At 45.7% G+C, this 21825-nt stretch overlaps 1 protein-coding gene across 1 annotated transcript in view; it reads right to left on the bottom strand.

Moving 5' to 3' along the window:
- Positions 1-10288: 10288 nt before the first annotated feature.
- MRPS5 (mitochondrial ribosomal protein S5) overlaps positions 10289-21825 on the bottom strand; it is a 29995-nt gene continuing 18458 nt past the window's right edge. The window contains exons 9-12 of the mRNA XM_067704334.1: positions 21645-21702; positions 21275-21337; positions 17684-17820; positions 10289-15296 (exon numbers count right to left, since the gene is read on the bottom strand). Of these exons, the coding sequence (XP_067560435.1) occupies positions 15072-15296; positions 17684-17820; positions 21275-21337; positions 21645-21702 (483 nt within the window). The 3' untranslated portion in view covers positions 10289-15071. The remainder of the gene's footprint in view (positions 15297-17683; positions 17821-21274; positions 21338-21644; positions 21703-21825) is intronic.

Below are 21825 nucleotides of genomic sequence, written 5' to 3'. Positions count from 1 at the left end.
ATGATTAGGAAGGAGGGCACTCAGCAAGGAATCCTGAAAACTCCGCTCCCGTTACGAAATGATCCTTCATTAAAGGAAGGTAATGATGTTCTAGAGCTGGGACGCCAGAACAGGTGTCTCAAAAGCTGGTCACGTTCCAGCGTGGAGGTGCAGATGCAGAGGCTGCACGACTGCTGGCTAGCGGGCACGCAGAGCAAAGATTGAAGCCTCAAGCAGAGGTCTGACTAGTGGACGTGTTACTCCCCTTCCAACATGGGGACCCTGTGACTAAACTGGATCTCAGTGGTATCTTCAGGAGCTGTTATCCCAGGGTAATTGTACCAGAAAAGGCCACTTTCACTGAGTCCACTTAAATTTAAGGTAAAATTTTACATTATTAGGAGCAAAAGGTGATTGGGGCTATATCCTGAAAAATACAAGTTAAGAAATGATAGGAAGTTTGTCACGTGTTTAACAAAATTTGCTACCAGGTGTTGACTGAGGGAAGTCTACAATTTTTTCGTCACGCACCAAGATGCTAACAGAAGCTCACATTCGACCCCATCAAAAAAAAAAGAAACCAGAGGCTTAGTCGAATTTCCCAAGGGTTTCTCAGTGTTTTTTCAATTATCCTCTTTAAAGGAAATTTGATGTGCTCTTTCTCTACTTTCCCTTTTTCAGTTGGGAACTGTCTAATTCTAAACCCTCATTAATCCCAAGCTTTGCAGAAGATTCTCTGACATGACCTTCTCATTCCTTCTATCCTGAGTCATTTTTATAATTTGCAGTTTCACTGGGCATTCGACTTGCCTCCTCTTGCTTTGGGTGTAATAAGGGTGGGCAGCCTCAAGAAATGCCCTCTCCTGGTCCTGTTTTCCTTCACCCAGACCACCCCGCCTCTCCCCACCCCCAGCAGACCCTGGTCCAGTCTCCCGGCCGGTGCACCTCACTGCTCAGCTCCATCTGCATCCAGCTATTCAGGAAGTGTTTGCAGGTACAACTTCTGGCCAGTGGGCAGGGCTGCTTGCTAAGGGCAGTGCTCCCAGGAACCCACGTGGCCTGGGGAAGGGGGCATTGAAGAAGCCTGCTGGGCAACAGCAGAAAGGTCCTCCGATCACAGAGACTGGGCGTCAACTGAGCACCTACCGTGTGCTGGGACCATTGGTCCCTCCAGGTGTGGGATGGTGTCTGCCCCCCAAAGCTTCTCGTGGCTGGCATGCCTCAGCTCTGCCTCTGGGTCTTGGGCAAAAGGGAACCTCCTATGGGGCACATCTGGCTGCCACCCCAAGGGCAGGTGGGACATGCCTTAGAGGTTGCCTGCTTGGTGGCCCTGACTTGGACCAAAGGGCAGGTCACACCAACACCCAAATTTGCACTGTGTGACCATCTTGGCTGCCATGTTTGGAGCTCCTGGCTTGGGTCAGACACTGTGGAAGCACCTCCCATGTAGAGAGCCTCCTGTCATCCTCCCAGTGGCCACAGTAGACAGCTATGACTGTCCTTGTACAGGTAAGGAGACAGACTCACTTAGCAGGTGAGAACTGGAGCTGGGTCTGGGGCCAACTTCTTCCGTCCCTGAAGCCCTGTGCTCACTCACTGTCTTCAGGTGTCCAGACCTGTCCCCATGAGGGTCTGTTCTCTGGCTGCTTCTCAGGAAGTGACAGTGAGACAAGACCTTGTAGTAGACCTGCTATCAGTGGGCAGAGGACGTCAGAGGGGGATGAAGCCGGGCATGTGGGACAGACCCGGACCGCTAGCAGGGCTTGCAGGAGGCCACACAGCCGAGTCCAGGTCCTGGGCACCGTTGTCTTCCTGAAAGGGGTGGGCTGCTCTGAGCTGCAAAGTCATGGCCAGGCCTGTCCAGGCAGCTGCCGGGCTCCACGCTGCAGCCCCGACAGAGCCAAAGGGCCCCCAGGCCAGCTGACGCTTTGTGAAGAAGGTGAATAACTGGATGTCTCTAAGTTCATAGAACAAAGAGCTATGTCCCTCCACGGGCCTGAGAAAGGAGTAAGAAGTCAATGTCTGTACGTGACCAAGAGGCAAAGTTTGCAGCACAGAACAAACCGTGGTGACTACAAGCTTGGGTGAGGGTGTGCATCTCTGGACGGAGAGAAGGAGAGGCTGCCGTGGATCAAATCCCACCAGGATATTCGGGGTGCTTCTACCTGTGACTTCAGTGCCTGTGGCCCCCTTGCTCTATGGGGGCTCTGGGGACACATCCTAAGGGCCTTCCCTGGGCAGGGCAGGCGGCCTGGGAGGGGCTTCATCACACGTAGTCCCCCTCCAGGAACCGAGCCCCTACCCCTTGCTGCGCTCCCAGTGGGTCCCACCAGATCTGCCCTTCTCCTGGAGAGGACAAAGCGCAGAGGAGCTGGGCTTCACCGACATGCCCGAACCGAACTCTAAAAAGCACCTCTTATCAGAGCCCCTGCAGCAGCCCACGTGCGGGATTTAAGGCCTCTCCATGCTGACCTTAAAGAGACACAGGCTTTGCACTGCCAGCCGTGGCCCGCGGGCCGTGGGCCAGTGCAGCCTTCAAGCCCACACAAGGGATGATTGTTCCCGGGGTCACAATGGGGCCTCTGAGGGGCAAAGTGCCTCTGGCCTGGCCGAGTGCTCCTACACACATGGGCATCCGCCCAGGGCATTTAGAATAACACGACTTGAGAAGAAGACTGAAAGTGATTTTCCCCGCTCTCCGCATGACTCATGGGCTTTGTTCTCATGGGCCTTGTTCAGCAGCCTCCAAGAACTGGGGTGCTGGAGGCAGGCGCTGGGGCTCCTAGCTGTGCCCTCTCTCTTCTCTCACAGGTAATCTGGGACAATCACAGTGCCAGGCTCTAGAGATGGTACCCAGAGAGGTCTGATACATGCGGGGAGTTCAGCTTCCAAGACGTCCTTCAGCCCATTTGTAGTCAAGGAGAGCCTGGTAGGAGGCAGGTGCCCAGGGACGTGATGGGAGAAGCCTTGCCAACAACACTGGCTGCTCAGTGCTGCTTAAAGCGCTTTACTTATTCACTTAATCCTCATGACAACCCTATGTGGTGGATACCGTTTAGATGAGGACTCTGAGGCGAAAGAGAGGTTAAATGATTTACCCAAGGTCACAGAGCAAACAGGCGTGACTCGAGTTCCAAGGGTCTGGCTCCACGGCCCCCAGTGTTACCTGTCATGTGCCACATCTCACAGGACCGGGGGCACAGACCTGCCAAGCAAGTCCTTCAAACCCACAACGCTGACAGACGGTGCAGAAGGTTCCAGACTACACACAGGGACTTTCAGGAAACGCAGGCCGAAGCCCAACCCGCCAAGGAAGCGTGTCTGATATGAGAACACCTGCAGGCAGGGAGTCTTCCCCAGGCAGAGCCGGGACAATGATCCAGCCAGGTGGGGCGGGGGAGGGGAGGCGTCCAGAGGTCAGGAGAGTCTGACATGGCCCTGAAGGCGAGTACCTGTTGGCAGGGGCAGCTCTCCAGGTGAGAGATGCTATGGGTGTGGGCAGTAGCAGGGGTGGTGGGGGAAGAGCGGCGGACAGGCTGGGCTGGGGAGGTGGGATAGACCTGACCAGGTTTTGGTGAACAGAGATCCCATGGAAGGCAGCGGCTGAGGACACGGACCCTGAGCCTGCACACGTGTGTGACCTCTCAGCCTCAGGGCCCTTGCCTGCAGAAGGGGAATATTCATCCTGCCTCACAGGTTGTTGGGAGGATTCAAGAACTTGGTTCAGGTAAGCACCTAGGACCAAGGAAGGCTGAGGCAGTGTCAGCTGGGCTCACCATCATGGGAATGAAGGAGGAAAAGGTCTAGAATGATCCTAAGTCTCTAACCTGGGCAGATGATGGTTATTGGCATTGTGTTTATTAATTAACCATGTTCCTGACATTGTCAGAAACTCGGACTGACACTTTTGCTTTTCCCCACAGAACTGAACATTTAATCAGCCATGACATACTTTAAAACAGCCCCACCTAGAGAGAGTGGCATAGACATATATACACTGCCAAACGTGAAGTGGATAGCTGGTGGGATGCAGCCACATGGCACAGGGAGATCAGCTCGGTGCTTTGTGACCGCCTAGAGGGGTGGGATAGAGAGGGTGGGAGGGAGGGAGACGCCAGAGGGAAGAGATATGGGAACATATGTATATGTATAACTGATTCACTCTGTTATAAAGCAGAAACACACCATTGGAAAGCAATTATACTCCAACAAAGATGTTAAAAAAAAAAAAGCCCCACCTAGTTGATGACAGACTGAAATCATACAGAAGTAATCACAACTCAGGAATACAAAACAGGGCAGGTAGCCACTGAGAATCTTAGACACGTCCCTGCACCACTGAGAACTTCAACATCTTCTTAACTATATCAAACCAAGGACACCAGTTGTTTTTCAAACAACATCTGTGGTCTCAAGGCTGTTCCCCTTCTAACTATACAATCACTTCAGACTCCAGCTGATCCTTGCCTCCTGCCGGCTCCAATTATAATTCTTGATCAACAACTCGTAACTAACTGTGGCTTGCGGGTTTTGCCTTTATAAGCGCTCTCCATTTTGTCGTCCAGCAGAACACGATTCAAGCGCTTCTTGAATCTGGCTCTCCTGGGCTGCAGTCCTAAAAACCCCCAAATAAATGCCTCTTTATTTCCATTAAGTCTTCATTCCCCAAATTGTGATTAACAGAGTAAACCAACTTTCAGTCCCTTGGGAAGGAAGCCATTTCTGCCAGAGCCCTCTGACCACCAAGTGCAGGTCACTGTCATGGTCATGGTCATCTGACCAGACCCTTCAGTCCCTTAGTTGCCCAGGCATGAGTAGCCAGACCTAACAAGCTTCACTCCTCCCTCCTGGGGGCAGTGCTGGGAGGGGTCGGGGACATTCCAGATGAAGAACAGGAGGCTGGAAAGGCCAAGAGACTCACCTGAGCACCCAGTAAGTTAGCGCTGGAGCAGGCACGCAGCCTCAGGGCTCCCGGGCACCCTCCCCTGAAAGCTGCCCCCCTTGTCTTCCTGCCCCTGCCACCCTCCTCTTTTTCCCTCCAGTTTTATTAAGATACAATTGTCATATAACATGGTAGAAGTTTAAGGTGTACAACACGATGATTTGATCTATGTATGTATATACTGTGAAATGCTACAAATGCTTTAATTAACATCCATCACCTCACATAGTTGACACAATCTTTTCTCCTTGGGATGAGAACTTTTAAGATTTACTCTCTTAGCTACTTTCAAATATACAGGAGAGCGTTGTCACCTATTGTCATCATGCTGTACAAACATGCCCGGGACTTATTTATCTCTAACTGGAAGTTTGTACCTTTGACCACTTTCACCCAATTCTCCAACGCCCTAGCCCCACTTTGGCAACCACAAAACTGATCTGTTTCTATGAGGTAGTTTTTGTTTGTTTGTTTTAGATTCCATATGTGAGATCATACACTGTCTTTCTCTGACTTACTTCACTCAGCACAAGGTAATCACTCTCCCAGAGAGACACCTGTACCCTCATGTTCACTGCAGCATTATTTACAGTCACCAAGACACAGAATCAATCGAAGTGTCCACTGACAGGACCTTGAGGGCCTTGTGACTTCCTCTTTTAAGATATCCCACCGCTTTCTGCCACTTGCACTGAGGCAGAACAGAGAGAGGGGCTAAATTAGCAACCTGCACTGACCACAGGGCAGGAGGTCAAAAAGAGCCATCCCTGTGAGTGTGGAGGTTCAGTGCCTGGGCTCTGGGCCCCACCGGCTGCCCTGCGGACTTCAGTTTCTGGGGTAAGAACGGATGACGACCTTGCGAATCACCGGACAGCATCCACCAGCGGCTCGGGAGGGGCACGGCCGTCCCTGGGAGTCAGGCACAGATCACCCAGCCCACTCTTTGAACACTGTACCACGAACATCTGTGACGATGCCGACGCGTCCCCACACCCAGCCTGCTCCCGGTGTCCTGCTCTCCACACCACCAGCCTCTGCTCTTTAACCCTACGAGCACCTCGCCCACCCCCACCTCCCAGGCAGATGCCCTGACTGGTTGCTTCTCTGCAGATGCTCGCCCTACCCACCCCCCAACAGGACACAGTGAGGCTAGAAGGACCGAGGGGCTCTCAACAGCTCCCAGGAGGAAGAAGTTCTTTGGTCCCAAGGCCCCTCCTGGGACTCATTCCTATCGCCCCGGTCGGGAAGGGATGGCAGGCAGGGCAGGTGCAGGTGGACAGACAGCATATTTCTGCCAAGCCCTCACTTCTAAAAGTGGGGCAGGGGCCTCCAGTCTCGGCCTGTGCCCTGCCTTGGGCAAACAATGCCTGGAATGCACCCCGAGACAGCGTGCCTGCAGAGCTGGCCTCTTCCTCCAGATGCTCTGATAGGGCTGCCCGCCCTTCGCCCCACTCTCCTAAGTAGGTGGATTTCTGGCCTCTGATTCTAACAGGGGAAAGATCCTGGACCCTTTCGGGGGTCTCCCGACAGGGTGTCCTCCGTGGCCCGGCACAGCCCTCAGCGGTAATGGAAGGCGCAGGGGACTCTGGCCTCACCAGGCAGGGAGGTGGGGGAGGGTTAGGGGGAGAGGAAGCTGCCACGTGGTCACCATAGGCCCCCATCCTGCCCCCCCCACCCGCTCAGCTCTGCTCCCTCCTGGGATCCACACGAGGGCCCCCAGTGGCTGGCGTGCACCCGCAGTGGGACGGAAGCTAAAAGCTCCCCACGTGTTCTCTGCCGTCACCTCGCGGCGATCCTACCAGGCAGGCGTGGTCACTGTTTCCACGGCGCAGCCTCTGGATCACGCCCCGCTGAGGCCGCTGCTAAGAGGCTGAGCCCAGCCCTGAAGCAGGGAGGCTGAGCGGGCGCCCAGGCAGGGAAGGAGCCGTCCCCGAAGAAGCATCGCATTCCCCACCTTCCCCGGTCCCCTCGAGCACCTGCCTCCCCCGCTCCCCCAGCTCCATACAGGTTCTCAGCTGCCCCGGTTCACCTTCGGGCTTAAAGGGACTACGGCTCCCGAGGATGTTGCATTTTAGCAGGAGACCCTGAAAATCTGCAAGGAAGGATTTAACGGTGTTTGGCCACCAGGATCCCATCCTTCCCGGCCCCGAAATCTTTCTCTCAAAGAGACTCTTCTTCCCGCTGGGGTGAGAGAACAGACCCACAGGGAATGGAACCCCCCTCACACCCCCAACCCTGAGGAGCAGTAAGGAGCCCCAGCTGGACTCCGCGAGCTCCAGTCTCCTGGGCCCAGAGAAGTCATTTCCCAGAACAGCTGTGAACAGGACGCGGCTGCAGAAGCCGCCGGGGTCCGGAGTTGGCAGGAGGCAGGGAGAGGTGCCCGGGACAAGGGCAGCAAAGCGACATGCAAGACGGCTCTCCTGTCACTTGCCCAGAGGGTGGGCACTAGCGTCACTGGCAAAGCTCATTAACAATTCCTAGTATATAAAAACAGAATCTGAATAATAAAGTCTAAGCTCTTTTCCTCCTCTCTTTTCCTTTGTGCTCAGTCTGGTGTCACTTGGTCAAAGGGTGCCTCGAGCAGTGGCTTTGCACCCGGCACTTCAGAGTTCCCATAGCCAGGGGCTGCGCCTGACACCTCAGCTCGGCGGGCCGTGCGCAGACGGTGCCCAAGACACTCAACCCAAGATGGCGGCGGCGGGCGGTGTGCAGAGACGTTGCCCCGCCCTTCAGTGTTAAGTGCAGTGAGCAATGCGCCTGCGCTGGACCTGCAGGAGCCCACCGGCCCTCCATGGGAGAGAACCTGATTGAGCAGCCCGGCCCGCAGCCTTTCGGGAAAAGCGTGTACTCTGAGGCCGCTCACACCTCTCCATTCTTTTATCAGAGAATAAAACTTCCCTTCGCTTCTGAATCGAACTCCCTCTCGTTCTATTGGCACAAGTGATGCCGGACAGAAGGGCCTTTGTTGGGGCCTGAATCCAAAGTGTCAGTAACATGACTACTTTTCTTTTCCTTAAAATAATTTTATTTCCCATAGGGTTAATATCTGTGGTTTTTTGTTTTGTGTTTATTTTTAAAGGGGAGGGGTTTATTTTTTTCTATTATCATTAATTCAACCAAAATACTGTAGCAGTTTTCTAAATCTCTCAAGTTGTGAGATGTGTCAGATATTCCCTCAGTTTTTTTTTGACGTTAATAAGTCTCTCCCAGAGCTTTGCAATCTGAATTGGTTGTCCTGTTGGGACCTTGTGCCCAGCTGTCCCCTCATCATCACTCTGCATGTTCTCTCCCTGCCACGTTGCTCTCTGGTTTCCTGTGGTCCATACAACCCTTGCTCCTTGTTTGGCTCACTCCTTCATTTGGGGGACATGCTTTAGTTACTTCCTAGGAAACAGTTCAATGGGGACTGAGGTGATTGCTTTTAGACTGCTTGTGTTTGAAAATACTTTATTCTACCTTTGCACTTGATTAATAGTTTAGCAGGGTATACAATTTGGGTTAAAAATAATTTCCCTCCAATCATCAAATAAATAACAGCTCTGAAATCTTGAATGCAACAGAGCAATGCTTCACATATACATAGCAGATATACATTTGATTATCATTATTCACAGTAACTAGGTTCTATAAAGTCACCACAAACACTGGCTTGGTAAATACTGAACTACTGCTCCTAGGATAAATACAGCATTAGGTTCTATAAGCCTAGGGTCACTACATTTTCACCAGTTGGCAAATACATCCCCTTGTTTTATCTGTGTTTCTGTTTAAAGACACCTTATTTAATGTATTTGGTTGATTCATTAAGACTGAATTCATGACTAACAGCACTATAATTCATTCCTGAATGAAGCTTGCCTAACACAGGTATTTTCCCCATAAGGCACATTACAGCCTTTCTGCGCTTAGGGACACTAGTCAGCACTAACTGTGCTGCACTAACGGTGCTGCACTAACTGTGCTGCACTGACTGTGCTGCACTAACTGCACCATTTTAAAAAGTAAAATCACCAACAAAGAGCACAAAAATGCAAAACACATGGCGCTAAATAGACCGTGAAAAGGATACTTGGCTACAGGACAAGGGCTGAAACATGAAAGCAGAGCACCACCTTGTTCAACCTCAGCCAGAATGTGCACATCAGGCAACTCAAATTCCCAAGTACTCTGCACATGTCCACAAATGACCCAGAAGTACCATAAGGATCCACTTCAGGGGTAAAATGAATATTAGCAAGTTGGCAAATTCACAGCACAGAACAAATAATGAGAAGCAAGTGTACATATTGTCAGAGGGATGCATGACCCAAGTTAGATACAAGTCCTTTGTCAGTTATATGTGTTGTGAATATTTGCTCCCAATCTGTGGCTTGTCTTTTTGTTTTCTTTTTCTGTCTTTTGAGAAGCAGAACATTTATTTTTATGAAGACTGGTCTACCAATGTATCTTTTTTATGATTTATGTTTTTGTGTTTCTAAGACATGAGTTATTGCCTACCCTGAGGTCTTCAAGATTATCTTCTAGAAATTTTATTGATTTATATTTAGGTCTATGATCCATTTCGAGCTAACTTTTGTGTGTAGCCTAAAGTAAGGTCAAGCTTTTTTTTTCCATATGAATATCCAAGGGTTCCATGCACTAAATGTTGAAAAGACTATTCTTTTCCTCCTTGAATTACCATGGAGTCTGTCAAAAATTATTTGACAATATATGTGTAAGTCTGAAATTGCAGAAAATCAGAGAGTTCCACGATGGCCTAGTGATTAGGATTCTGGGCTTTCACTGCTGTGGCCCAGGTTCAACCCCTAGTTACAGAACTAACATCCCACAAGCCACATGGCCAAAAAAAAAAGTACCCTCTGAAATTTCAGAAAATCAAAGGTAAAGAAAAGCCTTGAGAGAAGCCAAGGGAAAAAATATCTCACCCATAGAGAAGCAAAGATAAGAATTACATCCATCTTCTCCTCAGAAACCATGCAAGTAAGAAGCGAGTGGAATGAAATGTTTAAAGTATTGAGGGGAAAAAAATCTCACCAAACTTGAATTTTGTATCCTGTAAAATTATCTTTCAAAAGCAAGGGAGAAATAAAGACTTTCTCAGACAAACAACAATTAGGGAATTTGTCAAGTAGACTTGCCTTGCAAGAAATGTTAAAAGAAGCTGTTCAGAAAGATGGAAAATGATATAGGCCAGAAACTCGGGTCTGCGTAAAGAAAGGAAGAGCATTAAAGAAGGAATAAGTGAAGGAAAAATAAAAATATTTTCTTAGTTATCTAACATATAACAGTTCAAAATAAAAATAGTCACAGTGTATCATTGGTTATAAATTATGTATAAGTGAAAAGAATGACATTAAGGGACGAGAGGGAGGAATTAGAAATACTTTATTATTATAAGGTACTTGCACTACCCATGAAGTGGTACAGTGTTATTTGAAAGTGGACTTGGATTAGTTGTAAGTTTATACTGGAAACTTTAGGGCAGCCACTAAAAAAAAAAAGTATAATGACATGCTGAGAGAGAAAACGGAATCATATAAAATGCTCAATTATAACAACACACACACAAAGCAGATAGGGGTGGAAGACAACAATAGGAACAGAGAACAAGGGCAACAAGAAAGGGTTCTCAGAACCCTTTGGTTGTAGCAGGCACCAGGAATCTGTCTCCCCATCTAAATAACAACTGTGCTGGCAGAATCTGATGTAACTGTTTTGCAATTGTGGAGTCTATTGAAGGTTTCTGACTTTCAGGGAAATGCATGGATGGTAAATTGTGGCTAATTTTGGTCAGTTTCATCACTCAGCACAGTAGCAGCTCCCCACCCCTGCTTTAAGCCACCTGGCAGGCAGCTGTGCAAGTGTCCTTGGAGCAGCCTGCACACAGCTTGCTGAAGCCAGGGTGTGCAGAAAGGACCCTGTCCCCCAAATACCAGGGATCTCTGCTCTGATCACTGATTGTTGCCTCTGATCAGAGAGGTGTAGACAAAAAGGCTGGTGGCTAATTTTGTGGCATCTCCCACAACTGTTCGAAGTCCCTCCACCTCCAGCTGAAGTGACTTTAAGGAGATTTAAAGGGATGATGCCCTTTTCCCCTTCTCTTTATTTTTCTCTTTTTCACCTTTTGGGGGTCACACATTAAAGAGTAGGAGGTCCAAAAGGAGCTGCATATACAAAGAACATTATAAAGTGACCATTCATACCCAGGGAAAGGCACAGACTCAGAAAAGACCTGAGAAGACCTTAAGTTTACATCTTGGCATATTCTTGACATAGAGGCAACCTACAACAATATAAATACATACGTACATAAATTTAAAACATTTAAAAACATCAAACCCTGGGGAAGGAGGAGAATCTGATTTCTGAAGTTACCACATTATTACATTAAAATGTCTACTTTTGAATCTGTCCCTGAGAAAGACCTAATGGCAGATCTAACAAAGACATTAAAACAACTGTCTTAAAAAAAAAAAAACAAAAAAAAAACAACTGTCTTAAAGACACTCAAAGAACTAAAGGAAGATGGGGACAAAACCAAAAAACACAATGTACGAACAAAATGGAAACACCAATAAAGATATCGAACACCTAGAACGAAGCAAACAAAAAAGTTCTGTAGCTATATTTTAATAACTGAAATGGAAATTTTTATTAAAGGGATTAAAAGGCAGGTTTGAGCAGGCAAAAAGAAAGAGTCAATTAACTTAAAGAAATTATCAGTCTGAGGAACAGAAAGAAAAAGATTGAAGAAAAATGAACAGCGCTAAGGGACCTGTGGGACAGCATCAAACAGATCGACACGCAAATTGTGGGAGTCTCAGAAAAAAGAGAAAAGGGGAGAATAAAACACTTGAAGAAGTAATGGCTGAAAACTTCTCAAATTTGATGAAAGACATGAATATAAACATCTAGAATATAAATTCCAAGTAAGATAAACTCAAAGGGATCCACACCAAGACACATTATAATCAAATTTTCAAAGGACAAGCACAAAGAGACAATCTTCAAAGAGGCAAGAAGTAAATCATCACATACAAGGGATCCTCATTAAAACTACCAGCAGATCTCATCAGAAAATTTGGCTACATCATATGTTAGGCCAGAAACTGTCATACAGATTTTAAAAGATAACTGTTATAAAAAGTAACTTATCCAACCACAATAAGAAGTCAGAAATCAATAACAAAAGGAAAACTTGTAAATTCACAAATTTGTAGATATCAAACAACACACTTTAAACAATCAATAAATCAAAAAAGTAATCACAAAGTGAATTAGAAATACTTAGAGATAAATAAAAAAGAAAATACAACATACCAAAACTTATGGGACACAACAAAGCAGTGCAAAGGGTGAATTACACAGCTATAAATGCTTACACTGAAAACCAAGAAAGATTTCATATTGACAACCTAATTTATAAATTAAGGAACTAGAATAAACTAAACCCAAAACTTGCAGAAAGAAGGAAATAATAAAGATTAGAGCAGAGATAACAAAATAGAGAATAGAAAAATAATTGAAAAACATCAATGAAAGCAAGAGTTGGTTCTTTGAAAAGATCAACAGAATTGACAAACCTTTAGCTCGATGGACTAAGAACAAAAAGAGAGAAGACTCAAATTATTAAAAAATTAGAAATAAAACTAAGGTTGTTAATACTGATTCTATAGAAATAAAAAGGATTATAAGAGAGTATACTGGACAATTGTACACCCGTAAATTGGGTCAGCTAGACGAAATGAACAAATTCATAAAAACACAAAACCTACCAAAACTAAATCACGAAGAAATAGAAAATATGAATAGACCTATAACTACTGAGGAGATTAAGTAGGTAATCAAAAATCTTGTGACAAAGAAAACCCCTAGACCTGGTGGCTTCACTGTTGAATTCTATCAAATATTTAAAGATGAATTAATGTTAATCTTCCTCAAACTTTCCCCAAAAAATTGAAGAGGGGGGAATACTTCCTAACTCATTCTATGAGACTACCATTACCCTGATAGAAAAGCCAAAGACACTACAAGAAAACTACAGACCAATATCCCTTATCAAATGGAAATTGCAAAAGCAATTTCACTTAAAATGGCATCAAAAAGAATAAAATACTTAGGAATTAATTTAACCAAGGAAGTGAAAGTACAATGAAAACTATAAAACATTGCTAAAAGAAATTAAAGAAGATGTAAATAAGTGAACACATACCCACGTTCATGGAATGGAAGACTTAATATTGTTAAGATGTCAATACTACCCAAAGTGATCTACAGAGTCAATGCAATCCCTATCAATATCCCAAAGATATTTTTTGCAGAAACAGAAATACCCATCCTAAAATTCATATGGAATTTCAAGGGACACCTGACCAGCCAAAACAATCTTGAAAAAGAAGAACAAAACGGAAAGACTCATATTTCCTGATTTCAAAATATCCAACAAAGGTATAGTCACCAAAACAGTGTGGTACCGGCATAAAGACAGACATGTTAACCAATGGGATAGAATAGACAGCCCAGAAATAAACCTCTGTATATATGGTTGAATGATTTTTGACAAAGGTGCCAAGACCATTCAATGGGGAAAGGACAGTGTTTTCAACAAATGTTGCTGGGAAAACTGGATATCAACATGCAAAAGAATGAAGTTGATCTCTAACACCATACACAAAAACAAACTCAAAAGAAATCAAAGGCCTAAATGTAAGACCCAAAACTATAAAACTCTTAGAAGAAAACATAGGACAAAAGCTTCACGACACTGGATTTAGCAATAATTACTTGTACAGAACACCAAAGATACAGGCAACAAAAGAAAAACAGACAAATTAGACTTCATGAAAATTTTAAAATTCTGTCTCTCTTCCATCTGGAAGTTCATCTGTATCCTTTATCATATCCTTTTATAATAAACTGGTAGGCAATAAATAAACTGTATTCCTAAATTCTGTAAGCCACTCTAGCAAATTATCAAACACAATGAGGGAGTCATGGTAACCTCTGATTTACAGCTGATGAGTCAGAAGCACAGGTGACAACCGGACTTGCAATTGGTGTGAAGTGGGGTGGGGGCAGTCTTGAGGGACTGAGCCTTTAACCAGTGGAATTTGATGTTACCTCCAGGTAGACAGTGTCAGAATTGAGTTAAATTGTAGGACAAGTAGCTGGTATTGCAGACGACTGCTTGGTGAGGGGAAACCCCCCACATCTGCTGTCAGAAGTGCCGGGAGTGTGGTAGTACTGTGAGAGTTAAGGAGACACACAGGAGGGGACCTTGGCTTTTCCCCACTCAAAATGACAAAAGGACTCTCGGAATATCAGGAAAGAAGAACGACTGAAAGAGCAAAAACATGGGTAAATACAATAGGCTATTTTTTTTTCTTCTTTAGTTTTTTGTTTTTGTTTTTTTTTTGCAGTACACAGGCCTCTCACTGTTGTGGCCTCTCCCATTGCGGAGCACAGGCTCCGGACGCACAGGCTCAGCAGCCATGGCTCACGGGCCTAGCCTCTTCGCGGCATGAGGGATCTTCCCGGACCAGGCACAAACCTGTGTCCCCTGCATCAGCAGGCAGACTCTCAACCACTGCGCCACCAGGGAAGCCCTGCATATTATTTTTTATTAGGTCAGACTAGAAGCCCTGCCTCCCTAATTTGCTAGTTTAAATGAATATTTAAAGTAGTTTTTAACTAAGATATGTATGTAAAGTTCCTATCACAGTAATTGGTATATATGACGTACTCAATAAATTAAATCTATAATTATTTGTTATTTGTAAATAAAGAAATGTAAGGTTGGCCTTTCCTTTAAAAAAAAAAAAAAAAGTGACAATCCAAAGTGTGAGGGGTTGAGGGCTTCCCTGGTGGCACAGTGGTTGAGAGTCTGCCTGCCGACGCACGGGACACGGGTTCGTGCCCTGGTCCGGGAAGATCCCACATGCCACTGAGAGGCTGGGCCTGTGAGCCATGGCCACTGAGCATGCGCGTCCGGAGCCTGTGCTCCTCAACGGGAAAGGCCACAGCAGTGAGAGGCCCGCGTACTGCAAAAAAAAAAAAAAAAAAAAAAAAAAATCAACAAAGTGTGAGGGGTTGAGTCTCTCCCAGGTGTCAGAAGCAAGAGATGCCAGGCTGAGCCAGGCCAGATGGAGGCCTAGGTGGCGCCTCTCTTTAAACTTGACCACACAGAGCGCTTCATACCCTGGGCAGCCTTCACATCTTCCCAGTCCAGTTTGATGTTTGGAACCTCATCTTCCGGCTCCGGATCCTTTCTCAAGGCCCCCTTGGGGGAGGCAACCACGATGGGCAGAGGGCCACATTCCTCCCGGAATTCCACAACATGGAGACTCTTCTTATCAGCCAGCTGTTGATGGGTTTCCTGGACACGACCAAATTGAGGACACGAGGTTAGGTCTATGAGGTTGGTCTAACATGGTCCAGCCCTGATACTTATCTTGCATGGCCAAAACTGTTTGGTTGATTAAAATGTAGCAACTCTTTAAAATTCATTAACTGAGGGTGATTATTACAGCAGGAAACATGGCCCAGGTAATATAATATCAAGTTTAGTTGTTTACTGAATTATTTAAGAGTGATTAAAAACAAGATCTTAGGGCTTCCCTGGTGGCGCAGTGGTTGAGAGTCCGCCTGCCGATGCAGGGGACACGGGTTCGTGCCCCGGTCCGGGAAGATCCCACATGCCGTGGAGCAGCTGGGCCCGTGAGCCATGGCTGCTGGGCCTGCACGTCCGGAGCCTGTGCTCCGCAACGGGAGAGGCCACAACAGTGAGAGGCCCGCGTACCGCAAAAAAAAAAAAGCATCCGCCTGCCAATGCAGGGGTCACGGGTTCGAACCCTGGTCCCGAACGATCCCACATGCCGTGGAGCAACTAAGCCCGTGCACCACAACTACTGAGCCTGCCCACGTGCCACAACTACTGAAAGCCGCACGCCTAGAGCCCGTGCTCCGCAACAAGAGAAGCCACCGCAATGAGAAGCCTGCGCACCGCAGTGAAAGAGTCGCCCCCGCTCGCTGCAACTAGAGAAAACCCGTGCACAGCAACAAAGGCCCAAAGCAGGCAAAATAAATAAATTAATTAAAAAAATTTTTTTAATCTGACAAATGGATACATTTCTATGAACACTGACTAGATGTCTGATATCTCGTTACTGTTAATTTTTTACGTATGATATTAGTATTGTTGGGTCCTTTTTAATCCTTATCTTTTAGAGATACATGATAAAATATTTATGAGTGAAATAAATTGATATCTGAGATTTGGGTCAAAATGACTAGGGCTGGTTGGGGGTGGTTTCGAGAAACAAAACTGGCCATGAGCTGCTAACTGTTGATGCTGTATAAGAGGGCCATGGGGATTCATAACAGAAGGTAGCCATAAAAATCAGAAAAAGGCGAATGAACTCAATAGATGGTTTATTGATCGTAATTAAAATACCTAAAATACCATGAGAAATGTACAATCTCATGTTTCCAGACTTTATGCGCATCTTGTACTATTCTAATTCTATATACGTTTGAAATTAGAAAAGAGCTGATTCATAAAAAAAACAACAACATAAAATAATTTAAATTGGAGTGTCTTATAATCAGTGGCATGTTGCTTACACTGGTGTCATTTTTTTTCTTTGAGTAGCACAATGCAACTTTTTATAGCTGATGGCATTTTAGAACAGGTCTACTTGACCATAAATATGACCTATCTAAAACAAATATCTTAGCTACATCAAACAATTAAACCTCTTAACAGTAAGTGTAAATTTAGAAGTGCTTTTGAAGGATGTTTTAGATAGTACTAACACACACACACGTTTTAGACAGTAGTAACACACACACACACACAAACACACATACACACACACGAACACAGCTGTTCAAAAAAAGTTTTTTACGCAAAGCTTTTTCTTTCAATTAATTTTCCTATTTTAAACAGAGACGGCTACAATTATTCCATGGATCACTTTATTCAGAAACAGCCATCACACTCTGTCAGGAAGCCTGTCAAAGTCCTCAGCAAATGTCTCTTGAACCTGGCTGTCTTTCTGCTCACCCAGCTCTGCTAAGGTCCACCCATCCTTTCAAGGCACAAGCCATCCCCACCGAGCTGGCAGAGAGGCAGCAGGCAGCCCAGAAGCGGGGGCCCCGTGCAGCGACAGCCCTTCCTCCCTACCGCTGGAGTGATTGTGAGCCTAGCCGAGGCTGAGGGGGTGAGCTGGGCAGGGGCCCAGAGCTCCCATCTATGTGGAGAAATAACCTGAACTACTAATGTTCATATTCCTACTGACTCAGATGTCCCTCTGAACTACCGATACAGGTGACATGAAAACTGACAGTGCTTCAGTTGAAGACGGCTCTCGAGTAGAGGTGCCCGAGGGGCTTCACCACAGTTCCAAAGGAACGGACGAAATTAGGAAAGAGACTTTCTCTTTTTACTTTACATCTTTATGTTGTTGAAGCTTTAGAACAAGCGGGTATTCTTTCCATAATAAAGCAGATTATAATTACTGGCTTTTAAAAATACTTAATTTTAAAACTTCAAAACACCCATAGAGTATTTTTTTACAGGATAATTCTCATGAACTAACTCGTCAGCTGGATTAACTAACCTGATGCAGCCACAGACAACAAAGAATGCCCAGTCCTCAGGTGGCCCGAGAGCAACTCCAGGACAGCCCAGGAGACGGTGGTCTCAGAGCACACAAATGACATACAAATTAGCCCTTCTGTTTCAGAGCCCAGGGAAGTTACCTGGCGGGAGAGCCCGTGGAAGAGGCCCCGGGTGAGGTTAAGCATGTTGACGGAGCCAGAGACCTTGGCATACATGTCTTTGATGCCAATGAGCCGGCAGATGGTGATGATGGCCCGGTGGCAGCGGAGGCCATAACCTAGAAAGAGGAAGAACAAGTCAAACACCTGCCCACTGCCCACGGTGCAGGCGGCATCACCTGCTGGCTTCGCACAGCTTCCAGCTCTGGATTTAGGGGATGCTGGTTCACATTCCGGCTTCACCACTTCCCAGCTGGGTGACACTTCACAACTTACTTAACTTCCACAATGACACTTATTTAAATGAGATGTTATAAGGATTAAAGAAATAATATGTAAGTTTCTTAAACGTATGGGCAAAAAAAACAGGGCTGTTCAGATTAACAGAGATGCCTGAAGGTTCTTGGTGCCCCATGTCCATGTTAACTAAGACTCGAGGGACACATCTGTTCTCAACCTCCTTGAATGCTCAGCTGCACTGAGCAGAGACATCCACTTCCTCCTGGAAAAACTCTTTTAGCTTCGGTAACACACCCTCTCCCAGACTTCCTCCTAGCGACTGGCCCATCCTTCTCACCTCCTTGCTGGCCTCTAAATCTTGGGTGGTTTCCCCTCCAGCCATTCGCCCTACTCTTGTCTACCTGTAATCCCTTCCCTAGGGAGAGCTTTAAAAACACAACGCAAACGCATCACTCCCTATTTAAAGCCCTTCACTTCCCACTGTCCCTCGAATTAAAATAAGTACAGTTGACCCTTGAACAGTGTGGAGGTTAGGGGAGCCGACCCTCCACATAGTGGAAAATCTGAGTCTAACTTATAGTTGGCCCTCCATGTCCTCAGTTTCTCCATATCCAAGGTTCCACATCCATGGATTCAACCAGCCACGGACTGTGAAGCACTGTAGTATTTAGAAAAAAAGCCGAGTATGAGTGGACCCGAGCAGTTCAAACCCGTGCTGTTCAAGGGTCGACTGGAACAAAGAACTCCACGGCCTTCAAAGCCCTCTTTGCTCTGTGACTGACATCTCACCAACTTCATCCAGAGACACCACTCTCTGTGTGCTGGCCTTCCCGCCGCAAGGACTTTGCACTCAGTGTTTCCCTCAGCCTGCTCTCCCTGCATGACCCCTTCTTACCTTCAATGTCTCGCTCAGATACATCCTCCTCAAAGAGACCTTCCCTGACCACACTAGTGAAGGTGGCCTCCTTCCTCCCTCCCCATGCCCTCCCCTGCAAACCAGACCCTGATGGCTGCTTTCAAGCACTCAGCCGAACTTGTTATCCGATGTTGCCCCTTAGCAGAATGAGAGTTCCATGAGAGCCAGGATATTGCTTGCTTACTGCTGTATCCCCAGAGCCTAGATCAGCCCCTGGCAGATGCAGGTGGGAATGATGCAGAGAAAAAGCCCAAATTTAGACTCTTAACCTTCTGATTAACCAGGCATGGACCTCAGCACATGCCTTAAAGGCAGGACTGAAAACTACAGCTTTGATTAGAAGACAGGGAAGATAAAAAAGGTAACTTCTGCAATTAAAATGGTAGCAGTCTTTCCAAAATCATTCAGATAAAGATGTATCCAAAGTAACATGTCTAACAAAAACATGACACAAGCCACAAATGTAAGCCATATATATGATTTTAAATTCTCTCGCAGATATGCTTTTTAAAGTTTTTTTAAAAACAGGTAAAACTGAATTTAGTATTTTATTAACCCAATATGTCTAAAACATTATCATCCGAACATGTAATCAATACAGTAATATTTTTGAGATATTTCTTATTCTTTTTTTTATACTAAGTCTTTGAAATCTGGTGGTATTTGACACTTACAGGGTCTCTCAGAAGCCACATTTCACGTGCTCCATAGCCACACAGGCCACAACTACCACATGGGACACACCTTAGCACAGGTCTAAACCTTAATGTCTAAGTGTTCAACTCAATACTTTTTCTAATAATAAGATAAATGGTTTTTATCTGGCATATGAATGATTAATTATGACTTTAAAGCAGAAGGCAAGTTCTGGTGCACTAATACAATAGGTACTGTATTTGATTTTTATTTCTCTTGGTTTATTTCCATGCCATAGCTCTAGCAAAGTTGTATGAGAAGCTTTGACATGAAAAATTTAAATACTGTTTAATATTTTATCTTCTGATCCAGACCTTGTAAGTATACCTAGAGTTATATGAGATCATTTTTACTGTAGAACCACAGGTGAAACACAAATCAGAATGTTCAAGAATTCTACACCTCGAGACCATTGGGCATGACTGGCATAGCTCCATGACCCTGAACTCTGCCTGCTTGCTCTTTCCAAGACAGGAAGAAGGTCCATCTCTGAAACCTCAGAGCTCAGTGTAGCACCTGGTTCACAGAAGATGCTCAGTCAATACTTGGTGATGAGAATAAATGAGTGGAACTGAACAAGCTGTAAGAAAAGAACCATCTGGGACTTCCCTGGTGGCACAGTGGTTGAGAATCCGCCTGCCAATGCAGGGTACGTGGGTTCGATCCCTGGTCCGGGAAGATCCCACGTGTTGTGGAGCAACTAAGCCCGTGAGCCACAACTACTGAGCCTGCGTGCCACTACTACTGAAGCCCGTGCGCCTAGAGCCCGTGCTCTGCAACAACAGAAGCCACTGCAATGAGAAGCCCGCACACCGCAACGAAGAGTAGCCCCTGCTCGCCGCAACTAAAGAAAGCCCGCATGCAGCAACTAAGACCAAACGCAGCCAAAATAAATAAACAAATTTATTTTAAAAAAAAAGAATCCGCCTGCCAATGCAGGGGAAATGGGTTCAATCCCCGGTCTGGGAACATCCCACATGCCACAGAGCTACTAAGCCCGTGCGCCACAACTACTGAAGCCCACGCGCCTAGAGCCCGTGCTCCGCAACAAGAGAAGCCACCACAACCAAGAGTAGCCCCCAGCTCGCCGCAACTAGAGAAAGCCCACGCACAGCAACAAAGACCCAACACAGCCATAAATAAATAAATTTAAAAAATTTTTTTAAAAAAAGAACCAGCTAGTAGCATCAATGAATTGTCTAGGAGTAACCAATGTTCCCACTACAAACCCAACTATTCACTCACTCAGTTACTTTTTTTTTTTTTTTTTTTGGCAGACGCGGGCCTCTCAGTGTTGTGGCCTCTCCCGTTGCGGAGCACAGGCTCTGGACGTGCAGGCTCAGCGGCCATGGCTCACGGGCCCAGCTGCTCCATGGCATGTGGGATCTTCCCGGACTGGGGCACGAACCCGTGTCCCCTGCATCGGCAGGCGGAGTCTCAACCACTGCGCCACCAGAGAAGCCCCAGTTATTGTTTTTTATTCATTAAGTGCTCTTCCCACCTACAGTCACCCCTGGAAGTGTTTTAATCATGAGAGCCTGGGTAGGATGACTGCTTTTTATTTCCCCAAAAGCCTCAATCTTCTTAAATCTAACTTGGGCCTTTACATTTTGGTGTTTTCAAAATGAGTTCAGGTAAAGGTGAGCAAAAATAGAGGGCAGGATGAAATTGGTACAGTTTCTCTGCTTTATCTTCAACAAATTATGAGTTTTTTTAGTTACCTCTGGTTTGTTTCTTCATCTTGATGTGCGTCCTTTTAAATCTTAAAGAAATATCATGGTATACTGGAGGGTAAAAACATAAATATAAGAAGGGTTAGGGGTATAGATTTAATGCCCTTGCAAATATCACAAAGCAACCACTACTACCCTAAGCAGACACCACATGTTGGCCAAGGATGAGTAACAAACTCCGATCTCACTCATTACTAATCTTCTCAGGAGAGAAAGTTTGTTTCTACATTTTATATATTTATATGTAAGAATGCAGTAACAAGCAGGGAAACACAGAAACACCCACAGAGATATACAGCCACACATAAATAAAACAAATGTAATCCTGCAAAGTTTAAAAGAAAAGATTAAAACTCACTTGTATGGTCTTCATATCGTTCTACATAATGCAAATAGTGAACTGCCTTGTTCTTTGCCTGAAAAAAAGAAGGAAAATATTTTTCTTAAATCTACTGTTAGAATTTACATTTCTTCAGGGATTTCAAAAAATACCTTTTATAAAATATTTTATTATGGAAAATTTCAAATTTACACAAAAA

Source organism: Pseudorca crassidens, chromosome 14 (assembly GCF_039906515.1).
Source record: "Pseudorca crassidens isolate mPseCra1 chromosome 14, mPseCra1.hap1, whole genome shotgun sequence".
NCBI lineage: Eukaryota > Metazoa > Chordata > Mammalia > Artiodactyla > Delphinidae > Pseudorca > Pseudorca crassidens.
Note: the sequence above shows the minus strand (reverse complement) of the source record. Positions and strands in the feature narration are given on the sequence as shown.